At 39.8% G+C, this 25,694-nt stretch overlaps 2 protein-coding genes across 3 annotated transcripts in view; both read left to right on the top strand.

The window, feature by feature from the left end:
* The window catches only part of arhgap27 (Rho GTPase activating protein 27), a 46,110-nt gene extending 34,062 nt beyond the window's left edge, over nt 1-12,048 (top strand). Inside the window, exons 8-20 of one of the 2 annotated variants that reach the window (XM_078163718.1) lie at nt 577-663; nt 765-827; nt 2,804-2,871; nt 3,004-3,091; nt 3,512-3,613; nt 5,354-5,452; nt 5,831-5,936; nt 6,056-6,190; nt 8,702-8,800; nt 8,898-8,975; nt 9,140-9,271; nt 9,429-9,534; nt 10,829-12,048. In XM_078163718.1, coding sequence (XP_078019844.1) covers nt 577-663; nt 765-827; nt 2,804-2,871; nt 3,004-3,091; nt 3,512-3,613; nt 5,354-5,452; nt 5,831-5,936; nt 6,056-6,190; nt 8,702-8,800; nt 8,898-8,975; nt 9,140-9,271; nt 9,429-9,534; nt 10,829-11,003 — 1,338 coding nt within the window. In that variant the 3' untranslated portion in view covers nt 11,004-12,048. The remainder of the gene's footprint in view (nt 1-576; nt 664-764; nt 828-2,803; nt 2,872-3,003; nt 3,092-3,511; nt 3,614-5,353; nt 5,453-5,830; nt 5,937-6,055; nt 6,191-8,701; nt 8,801-8,897; nt 8,976-9,139; nt 9,272-9,428; nt 9,535-10,828) is intronic. The other variant, XM_033612200.2, reaches the window with a different exon arrangement.
* A 743-nt stretch (nt 12,049-12,791) lies between these two features.
* vps25 (vacuolar protein sorting 25 homolog) lies at nt 12,792-24,813 on the top strand. Its single transcript, XM_033610889.2, has 6 exons — nt 12,792-12,890; nt 15,373-15,518; nt 16,932-16,985; nt 17,105-17,193; nt 18,899-18,974; nt 23,978-24,813. Exons 1-6 carry the CDS (start codon nt 12,844-12,846, stop codon nt 24,088-24,090), a joined length of 525 nt encoding a protein of 174 aa, XP_033466780.2. The 5' UTR covers nt 12,792-12,843; the 3' UTR covers nt 24,091-24,813.
* The last annotated feature ends 881 nt before the right edge of the window (nt 24,814-25,694 follow it).

Here is a 25,694-nt window from a genome sequence, read left to right as displayed (position 1 = left end):
GTTCTTCGCATCAAACTGGGAAAACTATTTCTTTATGGATGGGGGGGGGGGGGGGGGCAAATACAGTGATCTGAAACAACAATCACTAAAAAGAGATGCTTCAGTACCAAATTTGACTCTAAAGTGACTCTAATATTGTCTGAAATATCTCTGTATACTGTAACATTGAAGTTACAATCTTCAAGATGTCAGTTTTGCTCTCTTTGGCGACACCTGTGGTGATAAATGGTAACTGCGGGTGTGTTTTTTGGATGTAATTTCCCAGAGATCCAAACAGTGTTGCCTGTGTGAAAGCAGTTGTTTGTTTGGCTGTCATAACCTTATACTCATGACACGAGCAGTGAAAAAAACTGTACACCGCTTCACACACAAGTCAGCTTACAAGCCAGTCTGTTGCATTAGCTGTGTCTACCCACTCTGATGGATCAACCACTGCTAAGTTCATGGAAAGACACACAAGAATACAAAATATGACCACGGTTATAACACTAAGCATCCATTGCCCAATGAAATGTAAATGTTTTCTGGTGATTTTATGAACTGTAAATCCTAAAATCTCCTTCTCCTGTTGTTCAGAGGTTCCTCCCCACTCACAGGAGGAACACGTCCGACTACAGCAGCGACAGCTCCAGTACAGGAAACTCACCAGAGACACAGCATAACGTGAGTGTGTGTTCTGCCTGCCCGGTCTGCTCTAGTTGGTTAGCCATGAAGCACTGTGAGCTGCCCTGTATCTGATCTGTTCTGTGTCTCTCTCTCTGAAGGCTTTTGGGTTTAGACCCTGGAGGAACCCGTATTATCTGACCTCCAGGTGGCTGCGCTATAATGTGGGTTGTTAGTTTGAGCGTTCACCTGAGCTCGGCACGTAGATAGCAGCGTCTATCTATGATGAGTGAAAGGTGTGACTGTAGATCAGTCAAAGAGCGTTTGTTGCGCATGAACAGGCATGTTTCATTCCCTGCATTAAAGTGCATGAGTTTCCACTGCTGCTGGGATGCATGTTACAGCTGACATCCTGATAAACCTGCTGTTTATATTCCCAGTGTCATCTGTCCTCTATAGGGTTTGGGATTGGAGCTCATGTTCGGCTGTATTCAGGGGTTAATTTGCCAAACACTGCAGATTTCTGACTTGCAAATATACAGTTATCAACATGCTGCTTTGTTATTAAATGTCTTTTTAATGCCCGACAACTGTCTGTCAGTTTGTCCCATTCTTTACAAAGTAATATCTCAAAAATGCTTCAAGGAAATTTTATTCAAATTTGGCACAAATGTGTACTTTGACTCAATGATGTACTGATCAGATTTTGGGCATCAAAACAAGACAAGTTTATTTATAGAGGACATTTCAGCAGCAAAGGATCAAGACAAGATCCTTATACATAATACAGTACATAATATACTGTAATATAATATAAAAGGACATTTAAAAACAATTCATTAAAGAACTAGAGAGTAGAAAATAAAACGTTTACGTAAATATACTAAGGAAGGCATAACATACAAGAAAAAAGTTAAAGTGCAGTTAAAATCATTAATATATGATAAATTATATAATGAATTAAAAAAAAATCAGAAAAATGTCAAATAGGATAAAATGATGAAGTGATGACATTTTATATCTAAAAGGTCAAAGGTCAAAAAAACAAAATCGGGGAGTGCAGCAAAATGCCGCCTACCTACTTTTGTTTATACAGAATGTGCCTTTTTTGGGGCAATGCGGGGCGTGAGCAAGTAACAAAACATGTAGCTCAGCGTGTGATGTAAACAGTGACGTGGGAGGGAAGCCACGGCTGGTCAGTCCTTTGGTGATTCTCTCGTAAGTCGGCCCGTTCTTCACCGTCCCCGTCATCTGACGGTTAATGGCCTCTTTGTTTGCGAGGACAAGGAGGGCGTGCAATTCCTTGTCTCCCCAGTTGCTCATCTTTACAGTGTCTGTCAGGTTTGCGTTTCCCTCTTGCTACTAGTTGCTCATTCTTGCTATCAGCTGTTTCCTGTTTGGTCACACATGCGGCGTCATCAACAGCCCCTCCCGTTGTGGAAGGCCGCCTCGGTCTGTTTAAACCAAAAAGGTTCCGCCAGTATGTCTACCCTACGAGGCAGAAAATTGGGCACCTCGGATCAACTCGCCAATCTGGCTCTGTGTGTCTAAACGCTTGCAGCTTGCCGGCAAAACGGCCCAACATTCACCAAAAATCTGGCAGTGTAAAAGGGGCTATAGAGACAGACAACCATTCACACCTACAGCCAATTTAGAGTCCCCACTTGATCTATCTTGCATGTCTCTGGATTGTGGGAGGAAGCTAGAGTAAACTCACACTTTGAAAATGAAACTATATATTCACGACCCATTTTTAAGCATTTACCTTTTTGTTGAGAGTGAGTCGGCAGACACAGGAAGGGGAAGTCATAAGGTATTTTGAAACAGCCTAATGAGTTGTTGGTTTTCATCTAAAATTTCATCCTGCAATAACAAAAACGTAGAGTGACAACGGCCTTACTCATTACAAATACACAGAGTAGACTAAATATTCTCTTGATTTCTCCCCTTCCTCTTCGGAATATCGTCTGTTCTACGACTCTTAACACAGGCGGATGATTAAATCTTTTACTTTTCAAGGATTTACCATATTCATCATTGTGCAAAAGCTGTTGAACATAATCTGAATGCATGGCTTTACTGAAGAAGGTTGTGTTCACTTCAGCCAGTAGTGTGTGTCCCTCATATCACAAAACTTTTACACATAGACCTAACAGTTAAAGTAGTCTGAAAATAAAGTTGTGATATTTTACATTCCCAGGTGCAGAACTTAGAGAAAGCCGGAATTCTCAACAAAACAAAAGTGTGTGAGAACGGAAAGAAAGTGAGGTAAGCTGAAACATCACTTTGAAAACACTCTCACGTTTCTGTTTTTGGGTGTGTTTGGAGTCATGTGTCATCTCCTCCAGCGCCTTCTGTCATTTTGTTCTGTGTTACTGATGGTTATTTGCACATTTTCAGGAAAAACTGGGCCCAGACATGGACAGTGCTCCACGGAGGAGTGCTGACGTTCCACAAAGACCCAAAGTCTGCAGCAGCAGGGGCCTCGGTACGATCTGCACTAATAATAGAAGGACTTGCATGTTTGTATGTGGAGGAAAGTGCTCATCCTGCATTAATAAGAAGCTCTGACACCTGAATGTTCCTGCTCACGTTGCATTCTGTACATTTCTTGAGAGGGTTGTGATGAGCTGAAAGGTTACAGACAGAATTAACCACTAACTGCTCTTTCTTTTTTTGTCTGTAAGTTTAAACACCTTCATATAGTCTGCACTTTGGTGTCATGTTTTCTCCCTAAAGACACAAATGAAACCTAACACGCTGCGCTGTCACCTCTATGAGGAGTGACAGCGCAGACAAGCCCTCAGGTCGTAAGCTGTCGGGGACAGTCTCAGCTAGTTTCTTGGAATGCAGCACCGTCAGTTTCGTAAACAGCTGTATGTGTTTTTGTTTTTTTTTCTCCATGCAGAACAAGACCAATCAGATTGTTCCGGAGGTCACAGTGGACCTGCGCGGAGCAACGATTGGCTGGGCCTCAAAGGACAAATCCAGCAAAAAGAATGTTTTAGAGGTGTGTGTCAGCTGATAATGCAGTGTGTGATTTTATCTTGAGCAAATAACACGTGTGCTTTGAGTTTGTTTTTTAGCTGTCTTTGCCCCATTTAAAGGGAGAGTTTGGATTTTTTTTAAGCCCTGATTGGCAGCCAGTGTGAGCGATGTTAAGATTTAAAAGGACAGAGCCGTGAGTGGGACAGTGGATTGCTTTATAGTTTATAGTGGTGAAAAATAGCAGTGCACACAACTTAAAGGCACGCTAAGCACCGTTGGGCATTACTTCTGTTTACGTTCAACAATGTTATCAAACACAATGGAGCTAGCTCGAAGTTTTAGAGTCCTCATAACACTTGCGGAGATCCAAGGGGAGACGGGGTAGCAGCACAACTCCACCTAATGGAGGCTGACGGCGCCCCAGATTCAAACGTCCAAAAACACATTATTGAAACCACAAAATATCTCCATACTGCTCGTCCGTAGTGATCCAAGTGTCCTGAAGCCCCGACATAAAAAGTTGTTTGGAAAAACGTCATTTGAACTCTGTTTTTAGCCTCATTGTAGCCTGTAGCTACCCTGGAAATCCAGAGTTTTCACGAGAGCACAATTTGAATTTGCTCAGCGAGTCACTCTGGCAATCAGTAATGATGCTCATTATCCATGCTGTTGGAGCCGAGCTGTACCAATCACATCGGTGTATCTGATATAGGCGGGCCAAAGGCGAGGTAAACATGACGACAGCGCTGCGACGACGAAGTCCGGATTCAGTGAGTAAACATTGCAAGATGGCTACGGATGAACACCAGTTGTTTGAAATGGCGTTGGCCGCTACAATGAACGAGTTAGACTTGGCTTTTTCTCTAAAAGAGGAACAGAAGACGGCGCTCGAATCTTTCCTTTGCAAGAAGGACGTTTTTGCTGTTTTGCTGACCGGATACGGCAAGAGTCTAATCTACCAGTTAGCTCCGCTGGTAGCACTCTGGATACGTCACCCTGTGTATTGTTCTGATTGGTTGTAGTGTTATCCAATTGTGTGCAGTGATATTTTCAAATGCATGCTTGGTGCCACCCCTCGAGTTGGGCCATTTGCATTACTCATAGCCAGACCCGAAATCTTTCTAGATTTGGGTCTGGATTTCCAGGCTAGCCTGTAGCTCTAACTGCCTCTCTGGGCGCTGCGTTCACGTGTGTGTGCTTGCTTTCGCTGGTCTCGTGCTGGCTGGTTGGTGCAGCCTGGACCCAAATGTTTTTGTTGCCATTTGCAGAGCCTGGGCTGCCTACAGAGACCAGACTTTTTCACAGCATATTCAGAGGACATGTAGCTAGCGGATCATGAGGAGATGTTTGCTGTATGTGACAAAAACTTTTCAAGAGTAGGAGGACTTAGAGAGTCTTTAAAAATCTTGAACAATGTATTGGGTGCACGGTTGTATCATGCTGATGTTTGCATTCATTTCTGAGTGTACTACCTGAATTATATAAGTACATTTATCTGTCACTGCTTCCTGTTTCTCCAAACTGGAGTATGCTGACCACCATCTACTGTAGGAAACACACTGACTATGGAAAAGTACCTCATACACACCCACTTCAAAAAATCCAGGCTAACCCTTAAAGAGCTGAGCCCCTTCAGCCTCTCAAATAAATAAATGTTGCCAGCTAATGAGTAAAAGGGAATCATCTGGAAATTATCTAAATGTGATTTGTGATTCATGTAATTATTATTTTCCCATCACCGTCCTCATTATCTCTCCTCCAGTTAAAAGGCAAGAACGGCACGGAGTTTCTGATACAGTACGACACAGAAAGCATCATCACCGACTGGCACAAAGTTTTAGTCGACACCATACGACAACTGGTAAGTTTTGTCACCTGCCATAATTGATGCGTTAAAATTATCCACATTAAACTTCAAAATGATCTCCAGCTTAATGAGTTATTTCCCTCTGAACTACCTCTGCTGTTTAAAGGAGTAGTTTGACAGTCCGTTTAAATACGCTTATTCACTTTGAAGAAAGCAGAAGTGTCATCATAGTGTCTGTTTCCTGAAACAAGAAAGAAAAAGGCAGATTGTTACACTTCAATCAAAAGTAATAACATTTTATCGTAGAAAACACTTAAGTTGATTTGCATTGGAAATATACAAAATGCACTGAAAATTTTATGTTATTTTAAGAAAACCACACTTTAAATTTAAAGGTGATTTTTACAGATTTTTTTATTTATTTTTTAATAGGAGTACCAGGACCATCACTCAGAGGAGGAGGACGGGGACTTGTATGAGAAGATCGCCAACACAGAGCGAGACGACAAGTCTGGAGGCGGCATGGACAGGCGAAGATGTGAGTTAAAAAAAAAAAAACAGAAAAAAAATTGGCATGAATGATGTCATCAGCTAGATATATCAGACCCCATTGAGAGCTACAATTATTTAAATATCTGTTTTTTTGTTTTTTTTCAGCCTCCAGGCCGAGTGTCACGCACTCATCCAGCTCTGCAGGAGACACAGACCAGAAGAGGGTTCGAACCAAGCTGATGAAGTTCCTCATGAAACGCCCCACGCTGCAGTCGGTGAAGGAGAAAGGCTACATCAGAGGTAATGTTTAAAAATATAATACAGTGTAGTCCTGTTCAGGCTGTTGCTGATTTGAATAGACGCTGATGGGAAAGTGAGTTTCAGTCTAACAGGCTTTGAAACACCCATGTTTGTGGTTGTACTTGAATTTAAACAAGCTATTTTGCATTTCCAGTGCGCATTTCATTTGAATTTTACTTATGTGTCCTACAGGAGGAAAGACAGCATTAAAATATAAACACATTTAAAAACACAATAACAACTTGGTGCTATACGTGTGAGACAGACTGCTGTAAAAGTTCATAAGATAAAAGCAAAGAAACACTGCAACAATACCAGAGTGAATACAGCAAGATGAGATCAAGTCTTCAGCTCGGCAGGAAACCAAGACGCCGTTTTGGTGTATCAGAATAAAACGCCACAAATAACTTCACTCACCATGACTTTAACAACCACAAACGTGTTCAGAACATTTAAACCGACATATCAGCGAATCACCTAACTGAAGACTGATTTGCATGTTAATATGAAATTGCTGTAGCTATTTTTATTTGTAAGAGGAGTGATAGCTAACAGTCTGTACAGTCCTATGAATATGATAACACTATATTTTCTGTTATTGTGTATATCCTCCTGAGGACATCATGTGTTGGGTTAGCTTGATCTTATACCTCATTCTACTTACTTAGACCTGTTGTCCTCGTTTGTGGACACTCTTTTATGCCATCTAGTGGTAGTAAGAGGACAATACAATAATCTATAGGTGTGTCTCAAATCACATACTTCCCTTGTACACTTCTATGTAGTATACTATGTGCACTATGTACTCATTGGCGTAATGCGCGAATTTCGACAGGGTAGTGTTGTCTCAAACCAAACACGGCTGCTGCGCACTAACCGCAAATGACGACCACAAATTAGCTAGTTAGCAAACTAGCATTAGCATTCGCGTTATCGTTCGTGGTACCAAATCATTACAGACTGCTAAATTAACCCAATAAACATACTGCTGGCTTATACCCAACAACAGTTTAGTGGTGCTTAGTGCAAAAAACACATGTATTTGTACAATGCAGCGACGTTCACGGTCGCACAGTCCTCAGCTGCCATTTCCAGTTTGAAAAGTGGTACCATTCCACTATGTAGCCAAGATGGCGACCATTGAGGGCGAGAAGTGTCCATAGTTCCACACTCAACTTCTTGACTGTTTTGAGTGTACCATCCGGGTACTCGTAGTGCACTGCATTTTTCCATACTTCTCAGTGTGAACGCACTTAGGCACTCAAAATATTAAGTGTAAGTACAGACGAACGCGATTTGAGACGCAGCATATGTTAAAACAAGATGGCAGCCATCTCTGCCAAGTCATTCTGCAGCTGATCCCAACACAAAAGTGGCTAACCAATCTTGTTGTTAAACATACTGTCAAATTATATTTACTATTGGTTAACTAAATGCAGGGTTATTGACTTTGAGCCTTGCTAGCATAATGTTAGCTTTCTGGCTAACAGCTAAGCCAAAGTATTCGTACTAGAATATCTCCCGTTCGTTGCTAGGTGGTATCTAAGGTACGTCCTATTTACTGGAGTAGTGAATGTTTTCATTGTATAAGAACCTTAAGTGGCAGAAATGGTTGGTCCAAGAATTAGGTAAACCCTTAGCTGTTACCAAGGAAACCGAGTTATGTCTTTGGTAAGTTTTAACACCCGACTTGGAGCGCGTCAGATGGTTGGCGGTTCACGCCTTTAGACAGTGATAATGGACACCTCATCCGGCATCATTGCTGACATATATTATATTTATTGTACATATTTTGTGTTTTTGCAGTGAAATTGTACTATTGCTCATATTCATGTTGTACGCTGTTGTGAGGTATACTTTTAAAAATACTCACTGAATATAATGAATAAATTGATTCATGAAATATCTGAAAGTTGTTTAATTTTATTATTTTAATTATTTGTTCAACTGAAAATTAATAAAATAAATTAAATATACATGTATAATGAAATAAATATGCATTTCTTTTATTTAATGAAATATAATAAATAGATTAATTGATGTAATAAATGATTTTTTTAATTTTATTTCATTTTACTAATCTGAAAATTACTAAAATAAATTGAATATACATGTATAATATGTATAATAAAATAAATATGCATTTGTTTATTTAATGAAATATAATAAATAGATTAATTGATGTAATAAATGATTTTTTTAATTTTATTTCATTTTACTAATCTGAAAATTACTAAAATAAATTGAATATACGTGTATAATATGTATAATAAAATAAATATGCATTTGTTTATTTAATGAAATATAATAAATAGATTAACTGATGTAATATCTTACATTATTTTATTTTTTTATTTCATTTTACTAATCTAAAAATTAATAATTAAATTAATAAAATAAATGCATATGGAGTCAGAATGTGCGACAACTGTTTTCTACAATCACTACTGCTATTACTACGACAACTGCTACCACTACTAATGATAATAATAATGTTCTTCCTCCCTGTAGACAATGTGTTTGGTTGCCATCTGGCCACACTGTGTGCACAGGAGAGGACCACTGTTCCTAGTTTTGTGGAGAAATGTATCAGAGCAGTAGAAAAGAGAGGTAACACAGCTTGTTTATGTCACTGCCTGAGTGATACTTAAGTCTCTTTCTGTTTGCAGTGTAAACATTGACTTACTGCTGATGTGTCGATTTACAGGTTTGGACATCGATGGGCTCTACAGAGTGAGCGGCAACCTCGCCATCATTCAGAAACTACGCTTCAAAGCAGATCATGGTAAAGCTGACCTGTGTTTAACTCAGTCATTCAGTCAGTGGCTCCACATGCAGACGAAGTGGAGGATTCATAGTGTATGGATGGAGCCACTGCAGTATCTGACTGCAGTCTGCAGTGCCCCCTGCTGTGCTTTAATTAACTGTGCATCTGTTGTGTTTAAACAGAGGAACTGGACCTGGAGGACGGCCAGTGGGAGGACGTTCATGTCATCACTGGAGCGCTGAAGTTGTTTTTCCGAGAGCTTCCTGAGCCGCTTTTCCCATACAGCCACTTTAATAATTTCATCACAGCCATCAGTAAGCAGATCACTAAATGCGTACATTTGATTTGAACATCCAGAAAAACTTTGTGTATTCGGTCAGATATTTAAATCCATGTTAATGATGCAGATGGAGATTGGTTGATGTTCATTATGTTTATAACTGATTTATAACTTTTGTCCTGTTTTTCTAGGAATTCCTGATTACAATGCAAAAATGTCTTGCATGTATGAGCTGGTCAGATCACTTCCTCTTCCAAATCATGATACCATGAAACTCCTTTTTGGGCATTTACGCAGGTATATTTTTAAAAAATCATTTTTTAAATTTTACACTCTGTCTGTTTCCATCAAACTCTTCTAAACACAACCCCTTAAGTCCTGAAAGGTGATATTTTTTTATTTTGTGCACACAAGTTAGTTATCTTGTGGGAATAAGAAAATTATCTTGTGCACACAAGAATATAACTTTTATCTTTTGCAGACATGTTACTATACTGTGAGCACAATTATTATCTTTTGGGAACAGTTTTTATCTTACACAAGATACTACCTTTTACGCCCACAAGTTATTATCTTGTGTGCTCATTATTATCTTGAGCACACAAGGTAGTCACTTCCCACAAGATAATAAGTAACATGTTCCCAAGAGATAATAATTTGTTCCCACAAGAGAGTAACATGTTCCCACAAGACAGTAACATGTTCCCATGAGATAATTACTTGTTACTACAAGACAGAAGATAGTAAGTTGTTCCCACAAGATAATAATTGGCTCTCACGAGATAATAACTTGTTCCCACAAGATAGTGACTTGTTCTCACAAGATAATCTCATGTTCCTACAAGATAATAATTTATCCCAGAAGATAATAACTTGTTCCCACAAGGTAGTTACTTGTTCCCACAAGATAATAAATGATTCCCTTATGATCATAACTTGTTCCCACAAGATAGTAACATGTTCCCACAAGACAGTAACTTGCTCCCACAAGGTAATAACATGTTCCTACGATAATAACTGATTCCCACAAGACAATAGCTTGTTTCCACAAGACAGTAACATGTTCCCACAAGGTAATAACTTGTTCCCACAAGATAGTGACTTGTTCTCACAAGATAATCTCATGTTCCTACAAGATAATAACTTATTCCCAGAAGATAACTTGTTCCCACAAGATAGTAACATGTTCCCACAAGATGATAGCTTGTTTCCACAAGACAGTAACATGTTTCCACAAGAAAATATCTTGTTCCTACAAACTAATAACTTATTCCCAGAAGATAGTAACTTGTTCCCACAAGATAATAACTGATTCCCACAGAATAATAACTTGTTCCCATAAGATAGTAACATGTTCCCACAAGATAATAACTTGTTCCCGCAAGACAGTCGCATGTTCCTACAAAATAATAACTGATTCCCAGGTGATAATAACTTATTCCCACAAGATTATTAGTTGTTCCCACAAGAAAATAACTTTTGCACACAAGATTAAAAGAAAATTACCTTTCGGGTAGATGTTGTTTTACGAATATAATGGGGAAATTAGCCCTTCTCACACCTCCCTCCCATTTTTGGATTTCTCTGACAGGGTCATAGAGTATGGAGGGGACAATCGCATGACTGTGCAGAATGTGGCAATTGTATTCGGCCCGACTCTGCTTCGGCCTGAGATGGAGGCATCGAACATCGCCATGCACATGGTCTTTCAGAACCAGATCGTGGAGTTCGTCCTGAACGAATACGAGCGAATCTTCTCCAGCTAAAGCAGTCGCAAGCCTCCAGTGCGGACCCTGGGCAAACATCTCAATGTGCTCAAGTTATTTGAAGTGCTAGATTTACAGTTTTGCATGCACACAAACAGCTTCAGTGCAACATCTAAAATCAAAATCCTCTTGTAACATATGTTGAAGGGCTCTTCAATTTTTCTTTGCTCAGAATATTTGAGGTTTAACCACGTAAAATAAATTAGATAAAAGGGATCTTCAAATGGTCTTTGCTAAGAATATTTGAAGCATGTTTAACCACTGTTTTGTCCAGATTTACTCCATAGGAGGCTGACACTGTTAGGACTTTATTTGGCAGTATTGTGGCCACACAGGTGTAAACAGGTGTGGTTTGATTTCCCGTCTGGGAGCTACTGAGCTTATTTTTTTGGGTGGAAGAAGGGCTGTAACAGATTGCTCCATGAGATTCTAACTGTCTTAAGCTCACACGTCACTTTCTGGAGATTTTAATTGTTTATTTTTATTTTTAGCTAATTGAAATCGCGGTGATAATAGAACCCAAGTCAAACCTGGACGCATTAACGCTCTCTTAAAGGAATCATCATCGATTGCTTCCATCTTTGTTTTAGAAAAGTGGAGTGACATTTAAATATTGTTCTGACTTTGAAATTACAGTGTATCACATATGGCAATAACTGAGACTGTATTCTAATATTGTGTCATTTTTACCCATGAATTTTATTGTAATATAGAAATGTATAAAAAGAAATATTAATACCAACATCTTGCTGTGAAATAGATGGTGACATAGACGACTTGTGCAACCTATAGATTATTTTCCACCGAATAAAATGCCATTTTTTTTCAGTCATGCTGTACTTGAAGAAACTGTGTAATAACACCATAGAAATATAAACTAGGGATAATTTTTTTTGGCAGTAAAATCAGTCTGACCATGAAAGAGAAAAGTGGATTCTAGAGGAGATTTATGACCTGTAAATAGAAATAGAAGGCATATTTATGCTGAAAGCTGTTGAAAATGCACAAGTTATTCCATAATAAAAATAACTTTGTAAAAAAAAAATACAGCTGTTCATTTATTCCTGTCAAAAGTGTCATGAAAATGTGTCTGTAACAATATAAACAAAGGAGAAATTTACAACTATCTATCCAAGTACAGAGATAAATGTACTTTTTATGCAGAATTACCTCTCAGAATATTTTTTAATGTGTGTTTTTTCACCATTACTGATGCCTTTATGTGTAAACTGGCTTTAAATGTTGCAGCTTTATCAAGGTGGAGCTATTTTTAACTACTTTATAAACTGTTGGGGAGTATTTTTTCATAGTGGAGAAGGCATATTACTACTTTGTGCTCTGCTATATGCACTTAAAATGAACATAATCAGATCTTTTTGTGCTTACGTTGTATACACCCATTCACCACCGATTAAAATATATATGTATTTGCCTTTGTTTGTCTTTGCTATGCTTGATGAATATATGTTTTTAAACAGTGGTTGGTAATTAATATGAATAATATTAACTACTTCTATTACATTATTATTTATTATTTATTTTGTATTCTCTTATAAATACACATAGATGGTATTTCCAAATTATATATTCATACATATATCTTCTACAGCTAATTGATTTATATATATATATATATATATATATATATATATATATATATATATATATATATATATATATATATATATATATATATATATATTCGTGTTCATATTTATTTCATGATTTATGATTTATACAGTTTAATTGTAAACTGTGAATGTGTGTAGCTAGTCGGAACCATTTGAGAGGTGGGACGCGCTTCCGGAAGCTGTCAGCTGTGAACACCGCATCAACTGCAATGAGTTTTGAGTGGCCCTGGCAGTATAATTTTCCACCGTTTTTCACGTAAGTCAACTTTTTATGAACCACGTTTGAAACATTTATCAACTCTGCTCGTCAGCCTTCATAGTTTACGTGTTATTGAATCGAAATGTGTTGATTTGCGAGCTAACATCACGTTAGCCGGCGGCTACATGGCTAAACGACACAAACTGCTAGGGAAGTGGATTTATTCTTCACCTACTGGCTTTCCAAAGTTTATGTAACAGCTCCAAAACTAGCTCCGCTTGTTGACTCTTCGAGGCTCGACTGCCAATGAACATTGAAAAACAGCAAAGTCTGGTGATATAACGCCGGTGTGTGCATGTCTAAGGAACGAGTTTAGCTGTTAGCTTAAGATAGCTGTTTTGATAGCATAACACTGCTTCAGCTGTCAGCTACCAAAACATTAATACAGTGCTGACAGTGGTAGTCAGTAGTCAGACCCTTTGCTTAAGTGAAAGTACTTGTACCAATACTATGAAGATACTGCACTACAGGTAAAAGTCCTGCATTAAAACCTTGGAAGTGAAAAGACAGATTTTTTTACCAGTCAGATTTTGGATTGATAATCTCAGTTGCACAATGCCACCTTTGTTAGTTAGTTAGTTAGTCAAACATCTGGCCCATCCCACATGGGACTCCAAGTACAAAACTATCTAATATGTATACACACACTCAAAAACATAAAGCTAAAAAAAAAAAAAAAAAAGTCACTACATTATTAAATACTGCTATAATCTATAACATATTTGGAATAATATATTTCAGATGAACTGTATAGTAAAAGGAGCTGCTGCAAACTTACAGTTTATTCTAATTAACAAAGGTGGCATTGTGCAACTGAAAGCTACAGCTGAAGCTAAAATATTTGCATATATTTACAAATATTTGCAAAAATACAGAGGGAAATGGAAGGAAAAGAAACAGAAACAGACAGGTCACAAAACAAGATAGAAAACAAACAAATGAAAAAAAACCCACCTGCATCCAAGTGTTTTTAAGTTCATATAGGACAGACCACCTGTAGTAGTATGTTTTCGTAGTTCCAGGTCAGATAGACTTCACACAGTTTATTTATCGGTTCCATCCATCCATTTTTAACTGCTAGTTGTGGAGGCAGCAGACTGAGCAAAGCAATGCTTCCCAGCTCCTCCTGGGGGACCCTGAGGTGTTCCCAGGCTAGATGAGATATGTAATCCCTCCAGTGTGATCTGGGTCTGCCTCGGGTCCTCCTACCAGTTGGACGTGCCCGGAACACCTCTAATGGGAGGCGCCCAGGAGGCATCCTGATCAGATGCCTGAACCACCTCAAATGACCCCTTTCAATGCAAAGTAGCAGCAGCTCTACTCGGAGCTCCCTCCGGATGTCCGAGCTCCTCACCCTATCTATGTAGAGATAGGGTAACGTTTGGAAAATCTCTTGATGGAGATAACACTTCCATCTTTGATGCATTGACTGTGTGATGGAGGAGTTACATCCTTCCATTTAACTAGAATTGAGCATCTCATTAATAGGGTGGAAAAGGCAGTGTCCCTCTCTAAGTGAGCAGAGATATTGGAATCATCTGGAACTGAGAATATAACAAAGATACAGATTTCTAACTGTGTGCTTTGCATTGCAGAGACTACTGCTACCAGTAGACAAATAGGAGTGTACAACACAGAGACTGTTCACTTGTTACACTGGTGGCCAGGGTTAAAAATCACTACTCATGTGTGTGTCATTCCTAAACTATGGGTGTTAATCTCATCCACTCTTCTGGCAAGGCCTCCCACCAGATTCAGATTCCCATTCAGCCACAAGAGCATTATTAAGGTTATTAGCGTTGTGTGATGAGGTCTGGCTCGTAGTTGGTATTCCAGTTAATCCCAAAGGTGTTGAATGGGGTAAAGTTCAGGGCTTTGTGCAGGCCAGACAGGTTCTTCCTCAGCAAACTGGGAAGTCAATTCGATTTTATTTATGTTGCTCAATATCACAAATTTACCTCAAGGGGCTTTTCTTTATGTACTAGACTCCTTGCGTGGGGAATTGATGTGTTGAAACAAGAAAAGGCCTCTTCAAACTGTTTCAAACTCAAAATTGGAAGCACAGTATTGCCAGATATATCACTGTATGCCGTACAATAAGAAGATATCAACATTAAGACCACAAAAGTATGCGGACAGCAAGAGTAAATGTTAGAGAAATTCAGCTGAGAAAGTGTTTATAGATAAAATAGATAAATGAGAATGGCTAATCCAGTGAAGCAAATGCCTAAAAAAATCAAAATCATCTGCTTATTGGTGTGCCCACAAACGTCTAATACAACTTGAGATACAACAATGGTAGCTGCAGCAAAATCTCTGATATCTATTGTCTCAGGAAATCATCTGTTGGTACATATCGTCATATGCATGTGCCAGAAAGCTGGGCTGAATGTCAGGTGAATCTTATCTGGTGTTTCCATTGTCGCCGACTTGTTGTTCGCCTCGTGATGACACCTTTCACTCATCTCTCTGTGGACAGGCTACAGCCCAATGTTGACACGAGACAGAAACAGCTGGCGGCATGGTGTTCCCTGGCTCTGTCCTACTGCCGGCATCACAAGCTCTACACCCTGGACGTCATGGAGACTCAGGAAAGCCCCGTGTTCAACAACAAGAAGATAGAACGTATCCTAACAGTCCACCAGCGTTTAACCACACATTACACAATCAATTCCGAAAAAGTGTGTTTAAAAGAGATTTGAGAGAAGATACAGAGCCAGCCCCCCTGATCTCCTCCAGCAGGTCATTCCAGAGTTGTGGTGCCATGACTCTCAAGGCTTGGACTCCTCTGTGGGTTTTTTTTAGCCTTGACCTATGAATTACCAACAGACTTCTGCTGGAGGATCTCAGGCTGCATTCAGGCTCACAAGGGGTTAGTAAGTGATACACGTTGTTAGTTAAAGGGTTAAAGGGGAACTTAAAGGGGTGAAAATAGTTGTATAAAGCCTTTTTGGGCTCTAAAGGCAGCTGCATAAAGTATGATAAATTGCCTCAAGTGATGCCACTTGAAAAAATGAAAAATATCTGTTGGTGTAGAGTTTAAAAAAAAGTGAGCTTACCTGTCCGATCCTCATCTCTTCTTGATGTTAGAGGCTCAAGGCTACGATAGCTGCTGCTAGCACAACACACGGATCTCTGACCAAACTGTTGGCAGCAATGTTGCATTGTGGGTAATGTAGTCATCAGATTTGAACAAGAAGGAAGAATGTGTAGAATACAAACAGACAACACCTCCGGTTTTGAAAAACAAACCGTCTCCATTGTGGCTGACTTTGTTGGGGCTGAAATGCTGAATCGGCAGCGTGCTCTCCAAGAAAGTTGAGCATTTTCTTTTGTCGTCGACCCCTGGCATTGAGATGAATTGGACATACGCTGTTGATGCGTGCTTGTAACGTGTGCCTGCAGGTGAACTCGCAGCATCTCCCCCACATCAAGATGTGCTCTCTCGCTAAGATGTTTTTGGGGCCTTTTTGCCTTTATTTGATAGGACAGATACAGCGTGAAATGGGGAGAGAGACGGGGATGACATGCAGCAAAGGGTCATGGAATAGAATTGAACCCTTGGCTGCTGCAGCAAGGACACAGCCTTTGTACGTGGGGCACCTGCTCTACCAGGTGAGCTAGTGGGCGCCCCACAGAGTTTCCTTTTGATCTGGAGTATCCACTCCAGAAACTTTTCTTGGACACTTATTAGGATTTTCTGCCATACTCACACACTGCTGCCCCATCGCTATGGTCTCTCCCCCCTTCCTGCCCCCTTTAGCCCTGGCTGGTTGATGTAAAAGGTATCACTTCAGGTGCACAGGCGCGGGGTAGTCTGTGGGAAAGCTTGAGAGTTTTCTTTGGCAGTGATAGGCTTAATCAGCATTCTGTGAACTTGTTTGGCAGGGGCTTGAATGTAACAGGCGTTTGTATGTTAAAGTGTTGCACCTCAGCTTTATTTTGCACATGTACGTGCTGAGAGCAAGAAATTCAAACTAGCACCAGGGAATAGACTGTACATTTGTTGCTTTTTGTTCGCCCTTAACTGCGTTCCAGGAAAACTATCAATGGAAGCGATTCAAGTTGTGTTTGAGGAATTGAGGAAAAAAGGTAAATTTTGTTCTGTCTAGATGTCTGCACACTGGTGAGATTAAGAATTCTTATCTTCTTATGTTAATTAATTTCAGCAGCAATAAACACTTTTTAATCATTGTATTGTCTGACCCCAGGGAACCTCGAATGGTTGGACAAAAACAAGTCTCGGTGTTTAGTCATGTGGAGACGACCAGAGGAATGGGGCAAGCTAATATACCAGTGGGTGAGTCATCGAACTTCAGACACATGCTGTACTGTCTGTGAAACTGAACATTTTTATACACGTGTGAGGCTGATGAAGGAGGAATGGAAAGAAGAAAATGTTCTCTGAAAGCAATAAATAAGAGAGAGAACATTTGAAAACAGTGTAATTTGCTGCTGTCAGAGCAGGATGTTCAACAATTTTATTGTGATGTGTTGTTAAAGCCTCTTAGATAATTGCAGTGTAGGACCAATGTCTTAGAAGGGTTGCTAGCCAGGCACCTGTTAATGTGTGCTCTTCTTTTTCTCTGAAACTTGAGATCTAGACGTCCATGAGGTTTTTAGCAGGGGCTGAATTATCCACAGAGATCTCTCCCTCTCAAAAACAAACAGACACGGTAATTTAAACCAGTAAAAAACGGTGAATAAAGTTTCAGCAGTTGCAGTTTCACGTTAAAAAAAAAAAAAATCTGTGCTGTCTTCACTGAGGGGGGCTGCTAATTACAGAGACGACGGGAAAACGTGCACGTCCCTATCTGGTACCAGTGTTCAGTTTGTTAGTTTTGGGCCACTGTAGAACTATGGCAGTGCAACATGCCGATCTCCGTAGACGAGGACCTGCTCCCTGTGCAAATATAAACGACTCAGTCTAAGCTAACAAAAACACAACAATTCTTATTTTCAGGTGATTAAAAACTACAGAAAACTCACTTATTATATTATAAGCCATTTCTGCCGATACATCCCCCTAAATCCTACACCCTGGACCTTTAAGTAAATAAATAAATGCTCAAATAATTCCAATCAAAGAGGAACTGAAATAGAAACTAACACAACTTAGCCGTCTTTTTTTAAAAAATAGATTTTATTTCTGAGTTTTTAACACTTTAACAATACACAAACAAGGACATAAGAAATACGGGACAGCAATAAAAGAAAAATATGACAACAATAAATTATAAGATAAATGAAAACATATTGCCAGCTAGAAAAAAAACCTAGTACAATTATCCGCCAGTTCGTAATGTGCCCACGGGACAGTTGAGGCAGAGAGTTAGCATCCATGAGTGGTTAGGGAAGGTCCAACGGAGACATAGTGTCCTGGTAGATAGAAGCACAGTGTACAGTCCAATGCAAGGACGTAGTCTGATGTGTTAGTCGGCTTGACTCCTCATCCTTTTGATGTATTCAATTAAAGGTCCCCCAATTTTTAGAAAACTTGATGCGCGAGTGAGAGTGTACCGAATTTCTTCAAAATATAGACAAGAAACCATGTCATTTACAATGTAGCCTTATTAAGTCTTAATAAGTTTACACCATTTTCAAAAACCTTTTGCGGAAAGGCTGAGAAAGTCAGGAAGTGTTTGGAGATGAACTGAAGTGTTTGTTTTTGTCTTTTCGTGGAATTTATTGACAGTAAGAAAAATACAGGATGTAGCCAGTTTTGTGCTCCAACAGTCAGAGCTTTGATAGAAGTCCCAGCTGGATCATTTATCGTGAGCAGACCAAATGTTCTTAATGTCTGATGACGACTTCAAGTTTGTCAAAACGTTACCAAAAGCTCCATTAATAACCATGTGTTCCAGATCTCGTCTCAGTCTTACCCTTTTTTGCCCCAAATCAAACCTTTTCTCAGATCCTGGAGTCTATCCTCAGCTGTCAGAGGAGAACACATGTTATTAATTCTGATATTAGAGTGATCATTATTCTGTTATCTAACATTTCAGGTTTCCAAAAACGGGATGGTCAACTCTGTGTTTACACTTTACGAGCTGTCCAACGGCGATGACACAGAAGGTGAAGGTAAGATGACATCAGTATCGGCCAATGTCGGCTTAAAAATGAGAATCAGAATCGGCCAACATGCTTTTTCTCATTTTGTGCAATGAATAAATATTACATAGATTGAAAAGTATTTTATTTCATGTCTCTGTCTGGTGATTGGCCATCATAATAAGAGCATGCATGTATGATATGATGTTAATTTTACTACAGAAGAGACCACTGATCACTAAAACTAGGTGGGGAAAAAATGGATACATCGGTATTGGTTGTCAGCCAAATAAGTTGTTATATATTAGCATATCGGATTGCGGCAGAATATCCAATATAGTGGGAGAAAAAATGGATATATCGCTATTGCTAATTATTAATTATAGTACACACAATGGGTCTCATTCATGAAATGTGAGCAGAACGAATTTGTGTGTAAACTGTTCGCAGACAGAAATTTACATGCATGTCCGCATTCATCAATATTTTAGTAGCTCCGATCTTTTCGTAGCTACTAACAAAATCTACTCCTGCTCCTGACCACTCGTAGTGCTTGTGTAAATTTAGTAAAGCACATAAATATTGCTTTTCACTATTGGAAATTACAATTTTAATTCGTATTGCGCTCTGTTATGTACACAATACACAGATGCCTTTGAAACACGTAATCTAAACATGACAAAATATTAAAAATATAACACATTTAGTTAAATTAGTTGGCAATTAGGTTTAAGATCCAGGTTAGGTTCATGATTGTGAATTATCTATGTAAATCGACTCAATAGATTACACGTTCTTTCTACATGTTGAATGATGATAATAAAAATATCCGTAAGGCAACACGTGTTTTTGTTTTGTTTTGTTTTTTTGTGGCTTTTTGATCATTTGAATGAATAAATCTGATTTGAAAATGTTTAATTTACGTTGTATAAACCAGAGCTTTAGGCTATTAAGATTCAAATCATTTGAAGACGATGCATACAAACTGCTGTAGGCTATATGTTATCCGTATCATTTGTTAAAATAAATGTTAAATAGCTCTACATTCCGACAGCCATCACTGATTTAGAGTTTATCCATTACGCACAAAACATCTCTGGTTTCCCGTTCCCACTTCATTCAAAAACCCACAAATGAATTTTCTGTTTGTTTGGTGACTGCTGTATTTTTTGTGTGTGTGCTATTGTGTTGCTTTGCCTCCAGTTTCATATCAAACCATTTACGCTTCACCTCTGACATGGTTCTTTGTACTACGGAGACAACATTAACAGCATCTGTTACCTCCCTCCAGGCCTTCACTTTGCCCGTCCCTGTCACACCACTACTAACTGAAGAAAATAAAATGTTTTTCTTAAGTCCACTTCACCCAAAATTATTTTGATCTCCGCTTTGGAAAAATTCTTTTTTCTTTCTCTCTCTTTCTTTGTTTGCGCCATGACTGACAGGTCGACTGGATGCACCTACACCTCCTTATATGGTGGTCATTGGCTATTCATCGGCGGGGATTTATGCTAATTGCTGATTACCAGGAGCGGCTGTCACTTTACGATGGATTGGCATTCATGATCATACACACGTGTTTACGATCAAATCTGAGTTTCCCGCGGCGTTCCTGAATCCGGAGTAGGTTTTTAGTAGAGTAGGCTTTTATGTGCAAATCTACACACAGATTTACTCACTTTTCATGAATGAATGAATGTTTTATTTCACCCTCTGTGTGTGATCGAATCTCACAAACTACTGGACCAATCAGCCTCATATCTTGTGTGCACATTTCTGACTGTGTGCTCAAGGACCTCTCGTGGTTGCCGTGATTCACCACGTTTGAAAAATCTGTTTTAATGACAGGTGCCTCTCTCTCAGCTCGAGGACAGAGACTGTTTTTATGATTGTTCAATAATGTCACTGACTGCTGACTCCTCACTCCTCTTAACCAGCTGGTCGGCGCTGCAGGATTTCCAATGCAACAAGCCTTATCTTTTGTTGCAGGAGACATTTTGGCCTTTGTCGTGGCTCACTAAGATTATGGACACACCAGTTATGTTAGATCCAGGACTTCTTCTCCTAGGAAATGTTATAAATTTGAAACTAAATCAAAGCTCCAGGAAATTTATCGACATACAGTACAGGCCAAAAGTTTGGACACACCTTCTCATTCAATGCATTTTCTTTATTTTCATGACTATTTACATTGTAGATTCTCACTGAAGGCATCAAAACTATGAATGAACACATGTGGAGTTATGTACTTAACAAAAAAAAGGTGAAATAACTGAAAACATGTTTTATATTCTAGTTTCTTCAAAATAGCCACCCTTTGCTCTGATTACTGCTTTGCACACTCTTGGCATTCTCTCCATGAGCTTCAAGAGGTAGTCACCTGAAATGGTTTTCCAGCAGTCTTGAAGGAGTTCCCAGAGGTGTTTAGCACTTGTTGGCCCCTTTGCCTTCACTCTGCGGTCCAGCTCACCCCAAACCATCTGGATTGGGTTCAGGTCCGGTGACTGTGGAGGCCAGGTCATCTGCCGCAGCGCTCCATCACTCTCCTTCTTGGTCAAATAGCCCTTACACAGCCTGGAGGTGTGTTTGGGGTCATTGTCCTGTTGAAAAATAAATGATCGTCCAACTAAACGCAAACCGGATGGGATGGCATGTCGCTGCAGGATGCTGTGTTAGCCATGCTGGATCAGTGTGCCTTCAATTTTGAATAAATCCCCAACAGTGTCACCAGCAAAACACCCCCACACCATCACACCTCCTCCTCCATGCTTCACAGTGGGAACCAGGCATGTGGAATCCATCCGTTCACCTTTTCTGCGTCTCACAAAGACACCGCGGTTGGAACCAAAGATCTCAAATTTGGACTCATCAGACCAAAGCACAGATTTCCACTGGTCTAATGTCCATTCCTTGTGTTTCTTGGCCCAAACAAATCTCTTCTGCTTGTTGCCTCTCCTTAGCAGTGGTTTCCTAGCAGCTATTTGACCATGAAGGCCTGATTCGCGCAGTATCCTCTTAACAGTTGTTCTAGAGATGGGTCTGCTGCTAGAACTCTGTGTGGCATTCATCTGGTCTCTGATCTGAGCTGCTGTTAACTTGCCATTTCTGAGGCTGGTGACTCGGATGAACTTATCCTCAGAAGCAGAGGTGACTCTTGGTCTTCCTTTCCTGGGTCGGTCCTCATGTGTGCCAGTTTCGTTGTAGCGCTTGATGGTTTTTGCGACTCCACTTGGGGACACATTTAAAGTTTTTGCAATTTTCCGGACTGACTGACCTTCATTTCTTAAAGTAATGATGGCCACTCGTTTTTCTTTAGTTAGCTGATTGGTTCTTGCCATAATATGAATTTTAACAGTTGTCCAATAGGGCTGTCGGCTGTGTATTAACCTGACTTCTGCACAACACAACTGATGGTCCCAACCCCATTGATAAAGCAAGAAATTCCACTAATTAACCCTGATAAGGCACACCTGTGAAGTGGAAACCATTTCAGGTGACTACCTCTTGAAGCTCATGGAGAGAATGCCAAGAGTGTGCAAAGCAGTAATCAGAGCAAAGGGTGGCTATTTTGAAGAAACTAGAATATAAAACATGTTTTCAGTTATTTCACCTTTTTTTGTTAAGTACATAACTCCACATGTGTTCATTCATAGTTTTGATGCCTTCAGTGAGAATCTACAATGTAAATAGTCATGAAAATAAAGAAAACGCAATGAATGAGAAGGTGTGTCCAAACTTTTGGCCTGTACTGTAGCTCATGCTGTTTCTAGGAAGAGTATCGCATCACCTGGAAGTCAGATTCCTCCTTCTTTATATCAAAGTGGATATCAGAAATGATGATTTGTATGCCTCTAGAGAAGATCATATATGTCCTGAAAAACAGATAGGATGCCTGACAGCCTTTCATTGAACATATCGAAACATTACCTTTTATCAGCTGTGGACTCACTGTTATCTCTGAACTGGCACCATTGTACGGTAATAGTACCGTCCGGGTACAGTGGTTGAGATATCTTAGTGACAAGAGGGTCACAAAATAGATAAGGGTTTTGTGTTGGGCTCACTGTTTTTGTGAGATTTTGTGAGTCTTTTATAGGGAATAGGTTGTGATGTTCATGCGACATTGAAAAACAGAAACTGACATCTATGGAGGAGTTTCATTTGGAATTGAAGCATCTGCAAATTAATTCCATACCAGATGTGTTACGATCCACACACATTAGACACAATGTGAGATGAATAAACCCCCTTTATTTGTTATTTTTGCCACCATCTTGACTCAAAGGGAGTCCAGAGAGAAAAATTCCACTGTGTGCAGTTCTCCACGATCCAGTTGCGTCCTGGTTTCGTCCTTTCGTCCTCTAATTTGTTTTTCTTATTGTGGGAGTCGTGAACTAATTTAGAAAGGACTGAATCTTGTCAGATTATTAAGTTTTGGGTTGGTTTATAGTTTGTATTTTTTGTTTTTGTTTGCTAGTGTTTTTGGATATTATTTATAATTTTTGTGATTGCAGTTATTAGGAGAGTTGGGTTACATGGGTTTGGGCAGTGACACTCCTAATCTGTTTCAGAATCATCATCATTTTTGGACCGCACTTTTCTTTGTTCACTGCGATTATCTTAATTACAAGTTTGTGCAAGTTATAAGTTGATTCCTTTTCTTTTTTGTGTGTGTAATTTACTTTTTATTGGCATTTAACATCAAACCTAAAATGTACGCGTACATCAGATGTTCATGTTTGTTACAGAGCAAAATAAAAAATGAAATAATAATAATAATTTTAAAAGTAACAAGGGAAAACTATGAACATTACAATATTTTACAATATATTCAATGATTTGTGAAAATAAAATCAGGCCAAGTTGATTCCTTTTCACTTAAAGATTTATTTGACGTATTTTTGGATCTCGGCGAATCTTCGTTGGCGTGTCAAACAAGTTAACCAGGCCCAGCCTCGGCCTCTCATCGACTGTTTCCTGCAGTCGCTGCACTCATTACACCCCGTGACATTAACTGTACTTTGTCTCTGCAGAGTTCCATGGTTTAGAAGAGTGGATGCTGGTGCGCTCGTTGCAGGCTTTACAAACAGACGGCAAAGCAGAGCTCATCACCATGGACGACGGAAAGGGGGTGAAATTCTTCTGAAACAGTGCTGGAATCACACACACTCTGTCTGGGAGCCCTCATACTTTTACCTCACAGGCAAAATTTTTAAGATTTAGCCATCCAAGGCTACACAGGGTGCACCTCAATGTCTGGTCCAGAAGACGCCGCTCCTGCAGTTGTCGTTGCCTTTTGGTTTGTTCAAAGCCTTTTCTTATTGGGAGAGAGCCAATATCATTTCTAAGAGCATTTGAGGTGACGCCGCGTTTAAAGTAGTCACAGGTGACATTTGTTGCCATTTAAACATGCAATGGGCCTTTCAGGGGACTTAATACTATCATGTCGGAGTGCTCCTGGGGAAAATCCCTCCCCAACAGCTGTAACATTACTCTTTCTGTATTGTAAATACGACTAGTTTTATCCAGATTTTTCTCCCTGTTAACAATATTGCTCGGTATAATTAGCTCCGGACCTTTTGCTCGGCTGTCGTTGATCCTCTTTTCCAACCAGACATCCCAAAGAAATCCCACAACGCAACACCAGGGGGACTTTTTATTTTGAGATTAAATGCTTCCAGAAGAGGAACACCACAGAGACCAGGACCACCAATCCTGGCTCGACTCAGCTGAGTGTATTAATAGTGGACTTCATGTACAGTTTGCTGTCATCCTATTATTGTGCAGTAGCTACTGTGACACTCCTGTTATACTCTCTCTCTTTCTTTTTTCATATCCTGTAGGATGAATAAATTAGAAATTTGCTAAATGTGTTTCCTTTTTTCTGTCTCTGAAATGTCTTGAACTGTGTGTGAAACGTGAATGATAATATCAGGGCCAGTGTGCAGACGTGCAGACGTGCAGAGCCACAACACAGCGATGGAGATGTTTTGCTGTACTGTCTGCCTGCAGCTGTACTGAATGGATGGTCCAGTCGCATCATGTTCCGTGTGTGTTCCTGTCTGTGGGGATGATACAGCTCCAGGGAATCCTGTGTGTGTTTTCTGATAACAGCCAGTGTGTGTGTGCACTTGTAGGACAGGTGGGGCCCAGTGTGGCCTTGGCTGATAAAGGTGTCCTGTTTCAGCAGCAGCAGCAGCAGCTCTCTGCGGTGTGGCTCCCCCTGCAGGTTAGGTGCACACACTACACGTTCACCCTCCCCTCAGTCTGCATATCTCTCCCATTCAGGTTAATCAAATGACGACAGACTGCTGAGAAGCCTGTAGTGAAATGAATCATCGGTTGTATCTTAATTCAGAGAAACTAGAGAAGCTGTGTTAGTCAGAAAGAGAGTCATTAGAAGAGAGGACATCCTGTTCTCCTGCTGTTTCTTTGAAGTGGGCAGTGAGAGGCCATACCTGGCACCAGTAATCAATACAAGGAGATGTGGAAAACACAAAGTATGTTTATGGATCCTCTCTGAAACACTGCCCGCCTTATGTCGTCCGTAAACCAAAGGACTTTTCAAGTGATTTGGTCAGTCATGGGCACATAATGAGACACATATGCAAAAGGTCCCACCACCTCACCTGCATAGAGGCAAGACACAGACACCATTTTGCATCTTTTTGTGTCTCTTTTTAGTCCTTTTTGTCTCTTTGCAATCATGTCATGTCTTTCTCTTGGGTTGTTTTGTTTCTTTTTTGAGTC

Source organism: Epinephelus lanceolatus, chromosome 21, assembly GCF_041903045.1.
Source record: "Epinephelus lanceolatus isolate andai-2023 chromosome 21, ASM4190304v1, whole genome shotgun sequence".
Classification (NCBI taxonomy): Eukaryota; Metazoa; Chordata; class Actinopteri; order Perciformes; family Serranidae; genus Epinephelus; species Epinephelus lanceolatus.
The sequence above is the reverse complement of the archived record's forward strand: the minus strand, read 5'-3'. Positions and strand labels throughout refer to the sequence as shown.

Bases quoted from the DNA above. Each gene is read 5' to 3' on its own strand.
- vps25 (XM_033610889.2), top strand. From the start codon at position 12,844: ATGAGTTTTGAGTGGCCCTGGCAGTATAATTTTCCACCGTTTTTCAC. The intron at 15,519-16,931 runs GTATCCTAACAG...ACTGCGTTCCAG, and splicing joins CAACAACAAGAAGATAGAAC to GAAAACTATCAATGGAAGCG. The intron at 16,986-17,104 runs GTAAATTTTGTT...GTCTGACCCCAG, and splicing joins TGAGGAATTGAGGAAAAAAG to GGAACCTCGAATGGTTGGAC.